The 18,423-nt window shown below is 35.6% G+C and overlaps 2 protein-coding genes across 2 annotated transcripts; both read right to left on the bottom strand.

Moving 5' to 3' along the window:
- Positions 1-6,945: 6,945 nt before the first annotated feature.
- Positions 6,946-7,680, bottom strand: LOC120158977 (secreted RxLR effector protein 161-like). The gene has a single exon (XM_039169687.1). The coding sequence runs from the start codon at positions 7,678-7,680 to the stop codon at positions 6,946-6,948; it is 735 nt and encodes a 244-aa protein (XP_039025618.1).
- A 6,900-nt stretch (positions 7,681-14,580) lies between these two features.
- Positions 14,581-15,174, bottom strand: LOC120158976 (probable serine/threonine-protein kinase fhkB). The gene has a single exon (XM_039169686.1). The coding sequence runs from the start codon at positions 15,172-15,174 to the stop codon at positions 14,581-14,583; it is 594 nt and encodes a 197-aa protein (XP_039025617.1).
- Between the last annotated feature and the right edge of the window lie 3,249 nt (positions 15,175-18,423).

The raw sequence follows: 18,423 nt of genomic DNA, 5'->3' as shown, positions 1-18,423 counted from the left end.
TTTACCAAAACTCTCATCTCTTACCTTCAGAAAAAAAGAATAGTACACATCACCTCATGTGGTGATTCACCGGAACAAAATGAGATAGTTAAACAAAAGAATAAACATATTTTAGAAGTGGCTCAATCCATATTAATTTCTACAAATATCTCATAATACTTCTTGGAAAGTCATTCTTATTGCTACTTATCCTGTCAATAGGATGTCTAGGAAACCTTTGAGCTGTAAAATCCTAAGGAGTGTTTTTCTAGACAACTTCCATCATTATAAATCAATTTCACCTACTCTTCCATTAAAAATCTTTGGTTGTATAGCTTTTTTTTTTCATATTAATAAATAATCAAAATAAAAACTAGATCCTAAGTCTACAAAATGTGACTTAGTAGGTTATTCTTCAAGTAAGAAGAGCTAAAAATGTTACTCTCATATCACTATAAAGACCTACATCTCCATAGATGCTACCTTTTTTGAGAACAAGCTGTAATACCTTAAAAATGAAATTCAAGGAGAGAGTATAACGTAGTTTCAATTCCTTAATAATGTTTAGCATCTTCCTTCATCGATGCTACAATCTAATCACCTATTATTGCACCCAAACCAATGCCTACATTATAGCTTCCTTCACCTACTACACCTGAACCAAAATCTACTTTACAACTTTCCTCATCTGTTGCACTTAAACAAACATTTATACCTTCACCTACATATTTACCTATACCTTTATCTATTTTACAGCCAAGTCCTAATCCACTCAGAATTCCTAAAAAAATCCAAAACCCCGCAACTTGTGGAAAAAGAACTTAGTTTCTACAAAATGAGGAAGAAACTCACTTCTAAGACTACTATACAGTCTGAAATTTACCGAGAACTTTCCTCGGTCCCACTACTCATAAGAATTTAGAAGATAACAGATAATCGTATAAGGAAACAATTCAACATGAAAATTGGGTTCTTTTTATTAATACTATAAGTCTATCCATTGCTTAAAGAAAATGTACAAACCATCCAATATAAAAGTTTGTTCCCTATGGGAACTTGAAGCCTTCTTTTTGATAATTTACTACAAACGTGGATTGTATTTATATTCCAAAAACAATGGTGATGGCTATGAAAGATCTTAAGTGGATAAAATCATTCAAGGAAAAAATTGGCGCACTTCAAAATAATAAGACTTGGATCATAGTTAAGTTACTACAAGGGTGCGTTTGGTTCACGGAATGTAAGATTACCAGTGGGAATAAAAGATTACCAGGGAATAGGATTACTGGGAATGTTGTATTTTGTGTTTGGTTGATTTAGCAAGAATGTAAGATTGTCGTGTTTGGTTAAAGGAATAAAAGATTATTGGAATGTATATTTGACCAAATTGTCCTTATTATATATTTGTTTTTAACAAGTTGGAAAATATTTATATATTTTCTTAAAAAATTAAATTCATAAAAGTTATATAAATTTTTTTACAAAATTGAAATTATAAAAAGGTTTAATGAAAAGGTAAAATTTTATTTTAAGCCCTAACTTCATATAAAATTTTAATTATAGATTTTTTTTTTGTAAATCTAAAATAGTTTAAGGATAAATTTGTAATTTAACCTTCGTAGAATTTTTATTATTCAATGACAGAATAAGGATATTTTTGAAAGAAAAAAAAATTTAAGGGCATTTTAGTCCAAAACGTCGGTAATCCAACAATACCTAAGGAAAGGGAGGTAATGACATTCCCGATAATATACCCCCAAAAATTCACTATTGGTAATGTAAGATTACTGGGAATGACATTCCCGGCCAACCAAACGGGGGAATGTGGATTCCATTCCCATTGGAATCTCACATTCCCCCAACCAAACACACCCTAAGGGAAAAAAAACTAGTGCGCTACAAGTGATTTTTACTGTAAAATACAACCATGATGGAAGTGTGGAGAGATTCAAGACAAGAATGGTAGCCGAAAGATTTACACAATCCTATAGGATAGACTACCATAAAACATTTGTATCAGTGGTTAAGCTAAATTCAATAAGGGTATTGTTATCCTTGATAATTAATAAAAGGATGTGTTAGTTTAAAAAATCCTTCTATGACCTTAAACGGTCTTCAAGGGCCTAGTTTGAAAGATTGACCAAGGTGATTATTAAGAATGGTTACAGACAATGTCAAACAGACTATACATTGTTTTGTAAAAGCACCTTGAGGAAAAAAGTCATCCTAATTTTTAGGTAGATGACACTATTATCACTAGAGATGATATGGCTAAAATAGGAAAACATAAGAAAGAATTGGTTAGTAAATTTGAGACTAAGGATCTTGGAAGCCTTAGATATTTCTTTGAAATTGAGGTGGAAAGGTCTGAAGCTAGTATTACTATTAATCAAAGAAAGTATATCATTAATTTACTTTCAGAAACTGGAATGGTAGGATTCATACCAATTTAAATTTAAGAAAAGATAAGATGGGCAACTCTGTCAACAAAGAGCAATACCAAAGACTAATAGAAAAGTTTATATATTTATCTCTTACACGATCATATATAGATTTTCTAGATTGTAAGCCAACACCTCTGTGATCATAGGGATGAACATCTTGATGTAGTTCTGTAATACCCCAAACATCGGGTCAGTGATCTTAGTGAAAGGATTTAAAATTTGGTGGGTTAAGTTGAATAAATTGAAAAGTACAAGGATTAATTTAGGAAATTGTGTTTATGACTTATTATTAAGAATGGAAGAATGGAGGGACATTATGGACTTTTAAAAGGAAATGAATTTAATATTCATTTTTGTTAAATTTAGTAAGGGTTGAAAAGGGGAAATGGATAAAGCTGAAAACTTTGGTTCTCTATTCTTCTTCTTCTTCTCTTCCTCGTACCTCCATAACAAAGGTAAGATTTCTTCAAGGTGGTTTTTGCTTTCGTTTTTGGGTTGGTTTTGAAGCCATAAGTGATCTAGAAACTTAAGGAAAACTTAAGAGTGAATAAACTAAGAGATTAGTGATTTATTAGTAATTTAATAAAATGATTTTTAAGTGATTTGATGAAATATGGTCAATTATTGGAGTTTTAAAGCATTTTTGACTTGTCAAAGATGTAAATAAAAGATTTGGAGCCTTAAAAGTGATTAGAAACATGTTTGAAGTTTGGGTGTGAATTTTTAGTTTTAAGTGTTCTTTGAAGATTTTGGATGTTATAAGGAGATTTATGGATGTAAGTTAGCTTGGATAAGTGATAATATGGTTGATGGTATAGTTGGAGATAAGAGTAAGAGATTTAGGTGAAATTTGTGTAAAAATCGAAGTGAAATACGTAAAATATGGGTAAGGGTATCGGTACTGGAAGAACAGTGTCATACTATAAAGTTAAATTGGAGGATTCAGATGAACATAATCGATACCGATTTAAAGAAGTATCGATACCGATTTAAAGAAGTCTCGATACTAAGTGTAGGTATTGATACCAAGAGGAAGGTATCGATGTCGTAATTAGAAATGAAATTCCAGAATGCTAGAATGGTATCAATACCGAAGTGGGTATCGATACTATAGGATGTGTACGATCTATTCAGTCTGAAATTTTAAGTTAGGATGGATTTTAATAGAATTCGAAATTAATAGTACTTTTGAGTATTATTACTGTGGATAAATGTTAGTAAGTATACTAACATCATATTTATATGTGTGATTATGGATACTTGTGTATATTGTAATCAAACTCCTGAGTTAAGCAAATAGAAAGACAAGGATAAAGTAGCATAATAGTCGGACATCATTAAGGCATAATAGTGAGGCATACCATGTGAGTGCATTTATTATGTACTTATATGATATGAGGATGACTCGCGATGAGTCAACCTCAAATGTTTTGATAAAAGAATATTTTACCATATCTTAAAATATTTTCATAAAGTTTATGGAAATGATTTTTATGAATAATTTTTAGAGTATGAACTGCTCTAAAATATATGTATGTAATTCAATTTATTTTATCAGCTATCGATGTTCCAAATAAATGTTTAATCTGCGAATTTGACTTAAAGGCCTATTGTATGTGCATTGAGAGTCAGGTGCATTTTTTTGAATGCATATGTTGCATTTTTGTATCAGTACTATCAGTACTATGTGTACAACCCTGAAATTCATAATGAGTTTGTAAATTACCATTTCAGCACTATGTGTGCAACCATGGAATTCATAATGAGTTTGTGAATTACCATTTCAACACTATGTGTGCAACCATGGAATTCATAATGAGTTTGTGAATTATCATTTTGGCACTATGTGTGCAACCATGGAATTCAAAATGAGTTTGTGAATTACCATTTCGACACTTAGGTGCAATTCATGTACCTTGCATTCTCATTCAACATATGTTGGGCAAATAAAAGGATAATTTGGAAAAATAATGATTTATAGGTATGTTGGGTATACTAAATATTGTTTCGCAGGTTATGTGAAAGAAACTTAGTTTACCAAGCCAATTTTAAGTATTATTATGATTTATACGATTTAATTTGTATTTTGATATTTTATGATATACTTATGTTTTGGTTACACCTCATTTATATTATTATGCATCACTAACTGAATACTTAGCGTGTGTTGATTTTACGTGTAGATAGGGATGGCAACGGGCCGGGTTCGGGTCGGGTATTGGTCCCCCGTCCCCGTTTAAAAAACCCGTACCCGTCCCCGCTTAAAAAACCGCGGGGATTTAAATGGGGATCCCCATCAGATAATCGGTAAAAACCGCGGGGAAACGGGTATCCCCGTTTAGCACAAACGGTTATTTAAACGGGTATCGGGTCGGGTATCGGGCCGGGTATATATATTTAAATTAAATATATAAATATTATATATATATTTTAATTTAAATTAAATTTATTAATATTATATATATATATATATATATAATAATAATTATTTTTAATATTTATCGGGTCGGGTATCGGGCCGGGTATCGGGCCAGGTAATCGGGTAATTGGGGCGGGGATTACTAAACTCGTCCCCATCCCCGTTGAACATAAATGGTTTTCCCCGTCCTCGTCCCCGTTTAGTATAAACGATTTTCCCCTGTCCCCGTTTAATTCGGTTTTCGGTTATCCCCGTCGAGTTCGAGTTTTTTTTCCATCCCTACGTGTAGATATTAGTACGAGAGGAGTAAGGAGTGCAACTGACATCGCAAATCAAAGGTTACCTCGTCAGTAATTGTTTGTCAATTATGTCTACTTTTGATATTATTAGATGACATGTAATAGACTTATGATAATGCTCTGGAAAGTATTTGACTTGTGATGATTGTAATATTTAATATATTGAAACTTTAAGACTATTTTACATACTAAAAGTTAATGAACGTTTTATTATTATTACATTAAAATGTTTTATGTATAGAAACAAAATTTTACTGGTTTCCAAAAGCGGAAATGTTTTGAAAGTCATGTGACATCTATGAATTGTGTACGGAAACGTATACGGAAAATGGGTGTTACAAGTTCATAGAATTCTAAAGTATCTAAAAAAGACTCTTGGGCATGACTTAATTTTTAAGAAGAGTATAACTTAACTGTGAAGATCTTCACTAATTCCAATTGGGCAGTAGAATTTAATAGACAAGAAATCCATGAGTGGATATTGCTCCTTTATTTAGGGTAACTTGGCTACATGGAGGAACATGGAGCATTCAATTGTGACAAGGAGTATCGTTGTACATGACTTGAGATTTATGAAGGCATACGATTGAAAATATTTCTTACATAATTGGGGCTTAATCAATGTGAAAACATTAAACTCTAAAATGATAACTAGTCAGTCATCAATAATGTTAAGAACCCAACCCATCATGATAGAACTAAGCATATAGAGATTGATTGCCATTTTATCTCAAAGAAAGTTAATTGTGGAGGAGTAAAATTGTTTTTCTTCCCTACTAAATACCAACTAGATGATGTTTATACTAAGGTAGTATCAAGAGATAACTTAGATAAGATAACAACTAAGTTGGGAATCTAAAATGTATATTCACCAGTTTGAGGGTGAAGTGTAAATTGTAGATGTCTATTTGATTAGTAGAAGATTAAGTTTACTTCGTACATATTTCTTATTATTATAGTATTATTATATGTCTTAAACTAAGTTTATATAAAGATAACATTTAAAGTAGTCCTAACCGTAGTTAAACACTAATTATTTAGTATTTTATAAGTACTTATGTTGTCAACGAATTCTTTAAGTGAAAATAGAAGAAAGTTCAATTGTTTTCTCTCCATAGAAATTTCTATTATCTACACTAACTCCTTGAAATGATGATACATAAACATTCATGGACACATACATGTATGCACATATTACATAATGTTTGTATCCACAATTAAAAAAAACATAGCATGATGTTATAATTTAAATGAATGAGACAGAAGAAATAAGTGTATTATACCAAATATTTTGAGGCGTTAAAGGATCTCAATATAAACAAGATTGGTTTAGTGATTCTTTTAACATCCTCCTTTGGTTCAATAATCTAGTGTATGTAAAGATTAGCAACATATGTCTAAGCTATGAATGCAAGAACAAAGAAAACAAACGTAAGAGAAAAATCTTATGAAATTCATTATCTTCAAGTGTGTATCTTTACAAGTCTCAAGGAGTGTATTTATAGTTAGTACTATAGCTGTAACTAATGATGTAACTAACTTTAACAAACTAACTGCTTCAACTGATTAGCTGTAGTGTATCAATCCTCAGCTGCACGAACATCATGCACAACAGTTGCACGTGTACTTATATGACATGCATTTATTTACACTAACATTCCCCTTGTAACCTTCAACTTCAAACCTTCTTCAAACTCAAACTGCACAAACATGATCAACGCTCCTTCAAAACTCAAAATGAAATGAATGTTCATTTACATTAACATTCCCCTTGCAACCTTCAAATTTAAATCTTCTTCAAAACTCAAACTGATCTGCTTTTAAGTTGCATCACCAGCAACCGTTGTCTGTGTTTGAAAAACAAAGGTGCTGATAAAGGCTTGGTCAGCACATCAACAACCTGCTCGACTGCAGGAACTTCATGTACTTGTAGTTGTCCCATAGCCACCATTTCTTGAACAAAAAACATATCTAACTCAACATGTTTAAACTTGGAATGAAGTACAGGATTAGCACATACTGCGACTGCACTCGTATTATCATACCATAACGTGGCCTTGCCATGAGTAACTATGTGTAGCTTTCCCAATAGTGATCGAAGCCAAACCATTTCAGCAGCTGCATAAGCCACACTTCTGTACTCAGCCTTAGTAGTTGAACGTGCAACAACATGTTGCTTTCTAGAGTTCCACGAGACCAAATTCCCACAAAAATATATACAAAATCCTGAAGTTGACTGTCTATCATCAACATTTGAACCCCAATTCGCATCTACAAAGCCAGTCAAAGCCATTCTCAAGGAGGGTGTAAACCGTAGTCCAAAATCAACGGTGCCTTGTAGGTAATGAAATATTCGCTTGACTGCCTGAAAATGAACATCCAATGGGGCTTGCATGAATTGACACACTCTATTCACAGCAAATGCCACATTAGGCCAAGTAATTACAATGTACTGCAGAGCACCTACTATGCTTCTGTACTGTGCAACATCTTCAAGGGGTTTTCCCTCCTTAGCAGATAGCTTGACATTTGAGACCATGGGAGTGGGAAGGCTCTTTACTCCACCAAAACCATGATTCTATAAAATGTCATGAATGTACTTTTGTTGACTCAAAACAACATTGCAACCTTCATAACTGACTTCTACTCCTAGGAAAAAAACTCAATGGTCCAAGATCCTTCAACGAAAACTGAGCATTCAGTTTGTCTATAACACTTTGAACAACCACCTCTTTATCCCCTGTTATGATGATATCATCAACATACACCAGTAAGTACACCAAGCTATCCAAAGTCTTTCGAACATAAAGAGAGGCATCCAACTTAGCTAGGCAAAAACCTTCAAATTCCATGCATGCCTTCAGTCGTTCAAACCAGGCACTCGGTGCTTGTTTCAGCCCATAAATCGCCTTGTGTAACTTGCATACCAGCTCACCATTACCTTGCTCATACCTTGGTGGTTGAGTCATATAAACCTCTTCAGTAAGTAACCCGTTCAAAAAGGCATTATTCACATCAACTTGTCTCAGCTTCCGCCCTCGTGATAACGCCAAGGAAATGATTACCCTGATCATTGCAGGCTTAACCACTGTGCTGAAGACTTCATCAAAATCAATCCCTGGTTTTTGAAGAAAACCTTTTGCCACCAAACGTGCTTTGTACCTTGAAATTGAACCATCATCGTTTCTCTTTATATGAAATATTCATTTACAGTTTACTGCCTTCCTATCTCTAGGAAGAGGAACTAGTGTCCACATGCCATTTGATACAATCCAAACTAGCTCCAACTTTCTCCATGACTTGAACACACCATGGATGTTCTTCAAAGCTGTTTCTAAGGGAGTTCTTCATTACCCTATCTTATATTATATCATTTATACATTCTATTCTATCATAAGCATTCATTCACATGTTAGTATAAATTATCATATTATTATTTCCATCATATGTTTAGTTAATCATATCTTTCATATCATTCAAATATATGTTATGATTACATATCATTTCTTAGGATATTATTATTACATGTTTTCATTTATCATTTATGAATACCATGTTATATGATATTCATGCATACAACATATTCACATCTTTATAATTGATGCACAATGTATTTCAAGTATGTTAAGTATGTTATATTAGTCTTGTATTCATTTAAGCATGATTCAATTCATTCGTGAAATGGCAGAATGCTTAATCATTCATTTGTTAGCTCACATTCATTCATTTTAGCTCCTAGGTCTTATACATTAAGCTTACATATGTTATATCATTATGTACTTACCTCATGACATGCATTCATAGCTCATATCACTCAAACACCTCACGACAACATGCATTTTACCTTAAATGAGCTCACACATAGCTTATTTTATTTGTTTGGTGATTCCTATAGGTGAAACACAAAACAAGGCATATTATGGTAGCTTGGCTAGCTAAAAGGACAAGCACAACAGCTCACACTAGCTCATGAACATTATGGCAGCTCATTTCATCACATAAGGAGCTTAAACTTAGCTGGAGGAGCTAGCATGTAGCTGCACTTAGCTGGAGGAGAGTTTTGGACCAAATTACTGAAAAGTGGACTAGAGGTAGCTGGAAATAGATGGGAGAGTAGCTGAGGAGTTGAGAAGACCAAAGCTAACTAACTTGAGTTCATCAAGCTATAACTCACCTAGTTAGCTACCAAGACACTCACCTAGTTTACCTTGAAGCTAGTGCATCTCTAGGCTGCCCAATGGATGCCATGTCACCTAGATGCATGTTGGAAGCTAATTCACGCCTAGTTGTTGCCTATCTTCATTCCATGGACTTCAAGACATCATCCTATGGTTGCAACCTCATCAAAGCATAGCAAGAAGATCCATGTGCATTCATATAGGCTGCCATGTGCATCATTCAAGAATGTACACTCCATGTGACATCAAATTGGCGCCAAAACACCAAGGGATGCTTCCTATTCGGCCAAAGACTCTTTTCTCTTCATTTTGGCACCCAAATAGCTTCTAAATGCATTCAAATCATCCTTAGGGCCGAACCAACACATAACCATTCGGCCAAGAGCTTGTATTTTCATTAAAGTCTTGTTTTTTCATTAAAAATCATGTCATTTTAGGAAGGTACAAGGGCTGGCCGAACCAACATGTACCTATTCGGCCAAGTCCCTTCAAAAACTATAAATAGGCCATTATATTTCATTTGTAATCAGACCTTTATTTTTAATTGAAGTGAGATTATTCTCTTTATTAAGTCATGGTGACTTTTTATCGACTTATCAAGTATAATTTATACTTGTGGCGTCAACCCTCTTCTTTCATCTTGATACTTCTGGTTCCTAGTTCATATAACTAGTGGGTCAAAGTACTTAACACCACCCTTGAAGAAACAATATAAAGATTGGGTCTTTGCTCTCTATAGCATTGGTTCTTCTTTGAGCATTCTTCAAGATACTATCCTCACAACCATCGTTTTTTTTCATTGCCATAACCATAACCCTTTCAATCATCTTCCGCTTCCATCTCTCATTTATTAAATAGCCTACCTATTAAACCATACGTTTACCACCCTTATCCATTCTGTTTTGAGCCATTCACTTGTGCAGGTTGTTTTGCTTCCTTCCTAGATCCACAATCAAATGAGAAGGTAGAATTACTTTACATCAAGCGGTAATCAGAGCTTTGGTGGAAGAAGCAACATGCAACAAAAACAAAAATACAAAAAGAAGAAGTGCAAAGTGAAGTGCAAAGTCAAAGAAAGCAAAAAAAAAATCAGAAAAGAAGCACTCAAAAAGAAGAAATTGAAAACACTCAAAAGAAGAAAAAAGAAAGAAAAGTTGAAGCACTCATCAACAATTCTCATCACCAAGCAAGTCAAGAAAGCCGTTTAAATTGATTGTGGTGATAGAAGGTTGTAAAGTGACTTGTGTAAGTAACCCCTTTTGTTTTTTTTCTTTCTATTTTCTAAGCCACCCTTTCATTATATTTTGCTTTCCATTCATACTAACCCTTTTGCAGCCGACGCTAAACAAGTAAAATTTACTTGATACAGTTTGAGTAAAGTTCTCTAGAACTTGGGACAAGAAAATCGAGAGGAAAAAGGCTAGAGCGTGTGTGAGATCAGAAGAGGACAAATAAAAGCCATTATAGTCCTAGAGTGCAAACACGAGCGGATTGAGTGACATTCAAGTTTTCCTTGGAGTGACTCGTGAGGCTTTGTGAGAGTACATTCTGGTAAGGTCCTACACACATTTCGTTTTTCCTTATTTGCTAACATGTCTCTTCCATCCAACATATTTGTAGTCAAAAGGACTTTGAACATTCAAAGTCAAGAGAATGAACAAAGAGAGAACATCTTCCATACCAAATGTCACGTGGGAGATAAAATTTGCGTGGCGATCATTGATGGAGGAAGTTGTACAAACGTAGCAAGTACTCACATGGTGGAAAGGTTGGGTCTCCAGACTTCCAAGCATCCTCATCCTTACAAACTTCAATGGCTCAATGATGTAGGTGAAGCCAAGGTAACCAAACAAGTTTTGTACCTTTCTCAATTGGAAGATACAATAATGAAGTCCTTTGTGATGTGGTGCCCATGAGTGCAAGCCACCTTATACTAGGACGTCCTTGGAAATTTGACAAGAAAGATAATCATGATGGATTTTCCAACAAGTATTCTTTCCAACATCAAGGAAAGAAAATCATATTGGCGCCTCTGCTTCCAAGTCAAGTTCATGAATGCCAAGTGACCCTTAAGTCACGCATAGAAGAATGGGAGAAAAAGAAGGCCATGAAAAGAACCCTTGAAGAAGAACGTTTTGAGGAGACAAGAACAATTGTAAATAAAAATGTTAGTGTTGAAAGAGAAGTCTTGCAAGAGCATCAAGTATAACAAGTGGAAAATCAGATTGATACGAGAAACATTGGAAAAGAAAGGGAGAATGGAGAGAATGATTAACCTAACAATTCTTTTCCTCCAATTATTACTTTTTTTTGCAGGACAATCCAAGAGACATATCACTTCAAATTGAAGACTCAAAGAACATGTCTTTTGAAGAATCAATAGATGTGACTTTTGGTGATCCACAAGACATGTCCTTTGACATTTCAAAGGATGTACCTCTTGAAATTCAAAAGAATATGCCAATTGAAGTGCCACAAGTTGTGATCATTGAGGCTCCAAGTACATTACAACTATTGAAGAGATTTCAGCAACCAATGGAATTTTTCATCATCAAGCAACCAACACCCATTAAACATCCTCCATGGTTTGCTATTTCCATTCATATTGTTAATAATTTTTCATTTACTAACTTTGATTTATTTTACAGCAACTTGTTTTATCCTTATGGTGAAGTAGTACCAACCTTAAAGGCAATCATTCGGAGAGGCACAAAGGTGAAAGGATATGATCATTTAAATCAGCACCAAGGAGTCATTCAAAGAACAATTATTTTCACCAAGATACGTGATGACTCCAACCAGGAGACAAACCTTTTTACCAACAAGCATGGTGAATTAAAAGGAGGAATTGAAGAGATAGAGGTCCTTTCCAAGCATTATGATATTCAAAGAATAAAATAAAAGGATCAAGTTGGTTCGTGAAGAGATATGTCTTTTCCATTCAAAGGACATGTGATGGTTCCTAAACATTGTGTCCTCCCATTAAAGGACGTGAAGTTACCAGATTTGAAGCTAAGAGATTGAACATATCGTGTGAATAATCTATTGAGGAAAACATAAGGATTCAATCCTTCCTACATCAAGAAGGTCTTCAATGAGAAACTACTTCGATTTGAGGATAAATCGCCAAAAAGAAGGGGAGGATGATACAATCCAAACTAGCTCCAACTTTCTCCATGACTTGAACACACCATGGATGTTCTTCAAAGTTGTTTCTAAGGGAGTTCTTCATTACCCTATCTTATATTATATCATTTATACATTCTATTCTATCATAAGCATTCATTCACATGTTAGTATAAATTATCATATTATTATTTCCATCCTATGTTTAGTTAATCATGTCTTTCATATCATTCAAATATATGTTATGATTACATATCATTTCTTAGGATATTATTATTACATGTTTCCATTTATCATTTATGAATACCATGTTATATGATATTCATGCATACAACATATTCACATCTTTATAATTGATGCATAATGTTATTTCAAGTATGTTAAGTATGTTATATTAGTCTTGCATTCATTTAAGCATGATTCAATTCATTCGTGAAATGGCAGAATGCTTAATCATTCATTTGTTGGCTCACGTGCATTCATTTTAGCTCCTAGGTCTTATACATTAAGCTTGCATATGTTATATCATTATGTACTTACCTCATGACATGCATTCATAGCTCATATCACTCAAACACCTCACGACAACATGCATTTTACCTTAAATGAGCTCACACATAGCTTATTTTATTTGTTTGGTGATTCCTATAGGTGAAACACAAAACAAGGCATATTATAGTAGCTTGGCTAGCTAAAAGGACAAGCACAACAACTCACACTAGCTCATGAACATTATGGCAGCTCATTTCATCACATAAGGAGCTTAAACTTAGCTGGAGGAGCTAGCATGTAGCTGAACTTAGCTGGAGGAGAGCTTTGGACCAAATTACTGAAAAGTGGACTAGAGGTAGCTGGAAATAGCTGGGAGAGTAGCTGAGGAGTTGAGAAGACCAAAGCTAACTAGCTTGAGTTCATCAAGCTATAACTCACCTAGTTAGCTATCAAGACACTCACCTAGTTTACCTTGAAGCTAGTTCATCTCTAGGTTGCCCAATGGATGCCATGTCACCTAGATGCATGTTGGAAGCTAATTCATGCCTAGTTGTTGCCTATCTTCATTCCATGGACTTCAAGACATCATCCTATGGTTGCAACCTCATCAAAGCATAGCAAGAAGACCCATGTGCATTCATGTAGGCTGCCATGTGCATCATTCAAGCATGGGCACTCCATGTGACATCAAATTGGCGCCAAAACACCAAGGGATGCTTCCTATTCGGCCAAAGACTCTTTCCTCTTCATTTTGGCGCCCAAATAACTTCCAAATGCATTCAAATCATCCTTAGGGCCGAACCAACACATAACCATTCCGCTAAGAGCATTTATTTTCATTCAAGTCTTGTTTTTTCATTAAAAATCATGTCATTTTAGGAAGGTACAAGGGCTGGCCGAACCAACATTTACCTATTCGGCCAAGTCCCTTCAAAAACTATAAATAGGCCATTATATTTCATTTGTAATCAGACCTTTATTTTTAATTGAAGTGAGATTATTCTCTTTCTTAAGTCCTGGTGACTTTTTATCGACTTATCAAGTATAATTTATACTTGTGGCATCAACCCTCTTCTTTCATCTTGATACTTATGGTTCCTAGTTCATATAACTAGTGGGTCAAAGTACTTAACACCACCCCTTGAAGAAACAATATAAAGATTGGGTCTTTGCTCTCTATAGCATTGGTTCTTCTTTGAGCATTCTTCAAGATATATCCTCACAACCATCATTTTTTTCATTGCCATAACCATAACCCTTTCAATCATCTTCCGCTTCCATCTCTCATTTATTAAATAGCCTACCTATTAAACCATACATTTACCACCCTTATCCATTCTGTTTTGAGCCATTCACTTGTGAAGGTTTTTTTGCTTCCTTCCTAGATCCACAATCAAATGAAAAGGTAGAATTACCTTACATCACCATTCCTTACCAGGGCATAATACTCAGCTTGTGCAGCTTCTTTCCAGTGTGGACTCATCAAGGCCTCTGTGATATTTACTGGTTCTCGATCTCAACTTGCAACGTTATAAACTTTCGGCTTCAAGATTCCATGCTTGCTCCTGGTCATCATGGGATGCATTGGAGACTGCTTATGGTACACCACTCTCCACATCATGTTGAACTTCGACGCACGTTTTTTATATACTATTCTCTCCTTGGACCCCACGCGAGCTATCATAATTGCTATTATTATTGCTACCAACGTGATTTTCTTCTTGGACCCCACACATGCTATTACCACAATTGCTATTATTATTGCCATCATCGTGACTTTTTTCTTGGATCCCATATGAGTTTCCATCATAATTGCTATTATTATTACTATTATTCATAGTTTTCGCATCATCATACTGTCCTTGGACCCCATGTGAGCTGCCATGTGAGCTTTTATTTCCACTACCATTATTTGTATTTGCCACACCATGACAATTTCTTTCTTGGACCCCATGTGAGTGTGCACCATGCCAATTTCCTTCTTGGATCTCACGTGAGTGTGCACCATGACAATTTTCTTCTTGGACCCCATACGAATGTGCACCATGACCATTACTCCCATTATTTATGTTTTCCACACTACTATGATTGCCTTGGACCCCATGTGAGCTCCCATTATTTAAGCTTGGCGCACCACCATAATTTCCACTACTATTCCCATTATTTATGTTTGTCGCAACTCTATCAACACTTGGACTATGTGTGTTTGTTGGAGTAGTAACGTGGGTGGGCACCATTCCAGGAGCACATGCGCACCATTACGATAGCTAGTTGAAATAGAATTCGGTGTGGCCCCATTACCACGTGCATCCACCATTTCAAAAGGCATGGTCCTAATAACTTCTTGGCTTGGATTACGTGCATCTACCACCACGCCAAGAGGAAAATGGGCATTGGAATTCGGTGTGGCCCCATGCTCATTATAAACTATAGGCAACTGTCCAGTAGTGATAATTTCTTGTCTATGGCACTTGCATGCGAGTTGACTCTTATCAATGGAAAAATTTGCTCATCAAACCTCACATGTTGAGATACAAAGACTCTACCATCACTGTCTAGACATTTGTACCCATGATGTAAGGTGCTGGGCCCAAGAAACACACACTGCCTTGACCAAAAATCCAATTTATGTTGATTAAACGGTCTCAAGAAAGGAAAGCAAGCACACCCAAACACTCCCATACCTGAGTAGTCAGGAGCTTTTTGATAGAGAACCTCAAAAGGGTCTTACCTAAAATAATCTCAGATAGTAGCCTGTTTATGATATACACTGCCATAGTAAAAACATTACTCCAGAACTTTGTTGGCAGTGATGCTTGAGCTAACATGGCTAGTCTCATCTCAACAATGTGGCGATGTTTACGTTCAACCTTCCCATTCTTCTCTGACGTGATGGGACAGGAGATTCGATGTTGTACACCATTGGTAAAAAACCAACTCTTCAGAGCTTGGTATTCACCACCACCATCGCTTTGTAATGCTTTGATTTTCTTCCCAAACTGAACCTCGGTTATTTTAACAAGGTTGAGAAAGTATTGGCTGACTTCATACTTCTTTCTAATTAGATACAGCCAGGTATATATACTAAACACGTCAATAAATGAGACATAATATATGTAACCTTCAATCGAAACTACAGGTGCATGTCCCCACACATATGACACAACCAGTTGAAAAATTTCTTTGTATTCAGTCAACGAATTACAAAAAGGCAGCTTGTGAACCTTGCCTTGCAAACACGCAGAACAAACATTGTTCAACTTGTTTTCACTAGAAGAAACATTACACATTTTCATAACAGCTTTGACAGTCTTCACACACGAGTGTCCTAAACGCCTATGCCAAAGTTTCAAACTGCTTGAAGCCTTGGACACATTATTCACCATGCAACATGATTTCTTCTCTTCATACGGTAGCAGCTGGTATAAACCTTCATGTGTGAGCTTCCCTCTAAATAGAATGGTCCGAGTCTATGCATCCTTCACCAAGCATTCAAAAGGATGAAACTCAATAAATACATTGTTATCACGAGTGAATTGAGATACTGACAACAATTTCTTCTTAATGTGTGGGGGATCAATTTTAATCCCTTCACCATTTCCCATTACAAGAGTGTTGTTACCTTTATATGCCATACCTGAATTGAATGGTGCAAGATCATTCGATACGTGATGAGTGGCACCCGTGTCTGGATACGACAAAGCATTAGAGTGTTTTGGAACACTGTGAGTTGCTGCCATACTAGGCACAATGAAAAAAGTGGTAGGTGCAGTATGAATAAATGACTCTTGTCTTTCTGTTATTGTAGGATAAGCGATGTTTGTTACCTTTATATGCCATACCTGAATTGAATGGTGCAAGATCATTCGTGATGAGTGGCACCCGTGTCTGGATACGACAAAGCATTAGAGTGTTTTGGAACACTGTGAGTTGCTGCCATACTAGGCACAAGGAAAAAAGTGGTAGTTGCAGTATGAATAAATGACTCTTGTCTTTCTGTTATTGTAGGATAAGCTACGCAATCTCCAGGAAAGGTATTCATTTCCTGATTCGAGGAGTAAGGAAGTCCTTGACGAGTCAAAGCATAAGGCATACCATGTATAGAACTGGATGGATAGTAGTAGAAAACGGGAGATTGCAGCGTGTGATTATATGCATGTCCATTCACAGGAACTACATGTTCAACCGTTTTCTTCCATTGCTCAACAGATTGATCTTCACTGACAACTCCAGTGAAATCTCGGTCAAAAAGATGATAGTACCACTGAACAATGTGCCCAAACTTTCCACACAGCTGGTACTGATCACACTTACTTGCTCTTGTTCAGGTACAACACAACCTGTCGCATTCAACAAGTCACAGATTATCTTGATCTTGGCTAAATAATCACTCACAATCAAGCCAGCTTTCCTCTGAGAGTGCAAACTGTGTCTAAGAGAAGAAATCTTGGCACTAGAATGAACTCCAAACAATCTTAAAACTGCATTCCAGATTGTGCGAGAGGATGTGAGCCCCGTAAGATGTGGCAAAACCTCCATACTAACCGTTGGCAACAACCACGAAGCAAGCAACTTGTCTTGTTGCCTATGCACAACATACATTGGATTTTCCTCAAGCTGTCCTGACTCATTTGTAACAAACTGAGATGGAGTAGGACTATCACCAGAGATATAAGCTAACAACCCATAACCAACAATTATAAGGGTCACCTGATGCTTCCCAGGAAGGTATGTTAACTCGAAAAGTTTTATGACATCATGTAAAGGTATATGTTGTACACTGGACAGGACTGAAGAACCACATGATGATAAATTAACCGTGGTATTCACCGCAGACTGAACACCATCTTGTTGCAAGTTAACCATCTTCAAAGAAAAGTAAGAACCTTCAAGAACCTCCAAGAAAAGAAGCAAACCAGAAACTGCAGGACCGTTTTGGCGACTAATACCATGCAAAGATTAGCAACAGATGGCTAAGCTATGAAAGCAAGAACAAAGAAAACAAATGAAAGAGAAAAATCTTCTCAAAATTCATTATCTTCAAGTGTGTATCTTTACAAGTCTCAAGGAGTGTATTTATAGTTAGTACTATAGCTGTAACTAATGATGTAACTAACTTCAACAAACTAACTGCTTCAACTGATTAGCTGCAGTGTATCAATCCTCAGCTGCACGATCATCATGCACAACAGTTGCACGTGTACTTATATGCCATGCATTTATTTACACTAACAGTGTACACCATTTGCTGCTAGTACCAATACACTGTTGCTACTCCATAACAGAGGAGATGTAGAATACGACAGGATCTTCACGCCATCATTACTTTTTTTCAGATGTAAGTTGTGCACCATTTAATTCAAAAGACATTTTGTGGGCATAACTTGACTTGAATAAATATTTTATCGGCTCTCAATATAACACTCTATTGTGCACCATTCAATTATTTCACAAGTTTGTGCCTTGCAATACTATCTGACCCCACT

The sequence above is a fragment of the Hibiscus syriacus genome, unplaced genomic scaffold (assembly GCF_006381635.1).
Source record: "Hibiscus syriacus cultivar Baekdansim isolate YM2019G1 unplaced genomic scaffold, ASM638163v2 tig00111338_pilon, whole genome shotgun sequence".
Taxonomy (NCBI): domain Eukaryota; kingdom Viridiplantae; phylum Streptophyta; class Magnoliopsida; order Malvales; family Malvaceae; genus Hibiscus; species Hibiscus syriacus.
This window is presented reverse-complemented; position numbering and strand designations above follow the sequence as displayed.

Bases quoted from the DNA above. Each gene is read 5' to 3' on its own strand.
- LOC120158977 (XM_039169687.1), bottom strand. From the start codon at position 7,680: ATGGTCTCAAATGTCAAGCTATCTGCTAAGGAGGGAAAACCCCTTGAA.
- LOC120158976 (XM_039169686.1), bottom strand. From the start codon at position 15,174: ATGGTGCCCACCCACGTTACTACTCCAACAAACACACATAGTCCAAGT.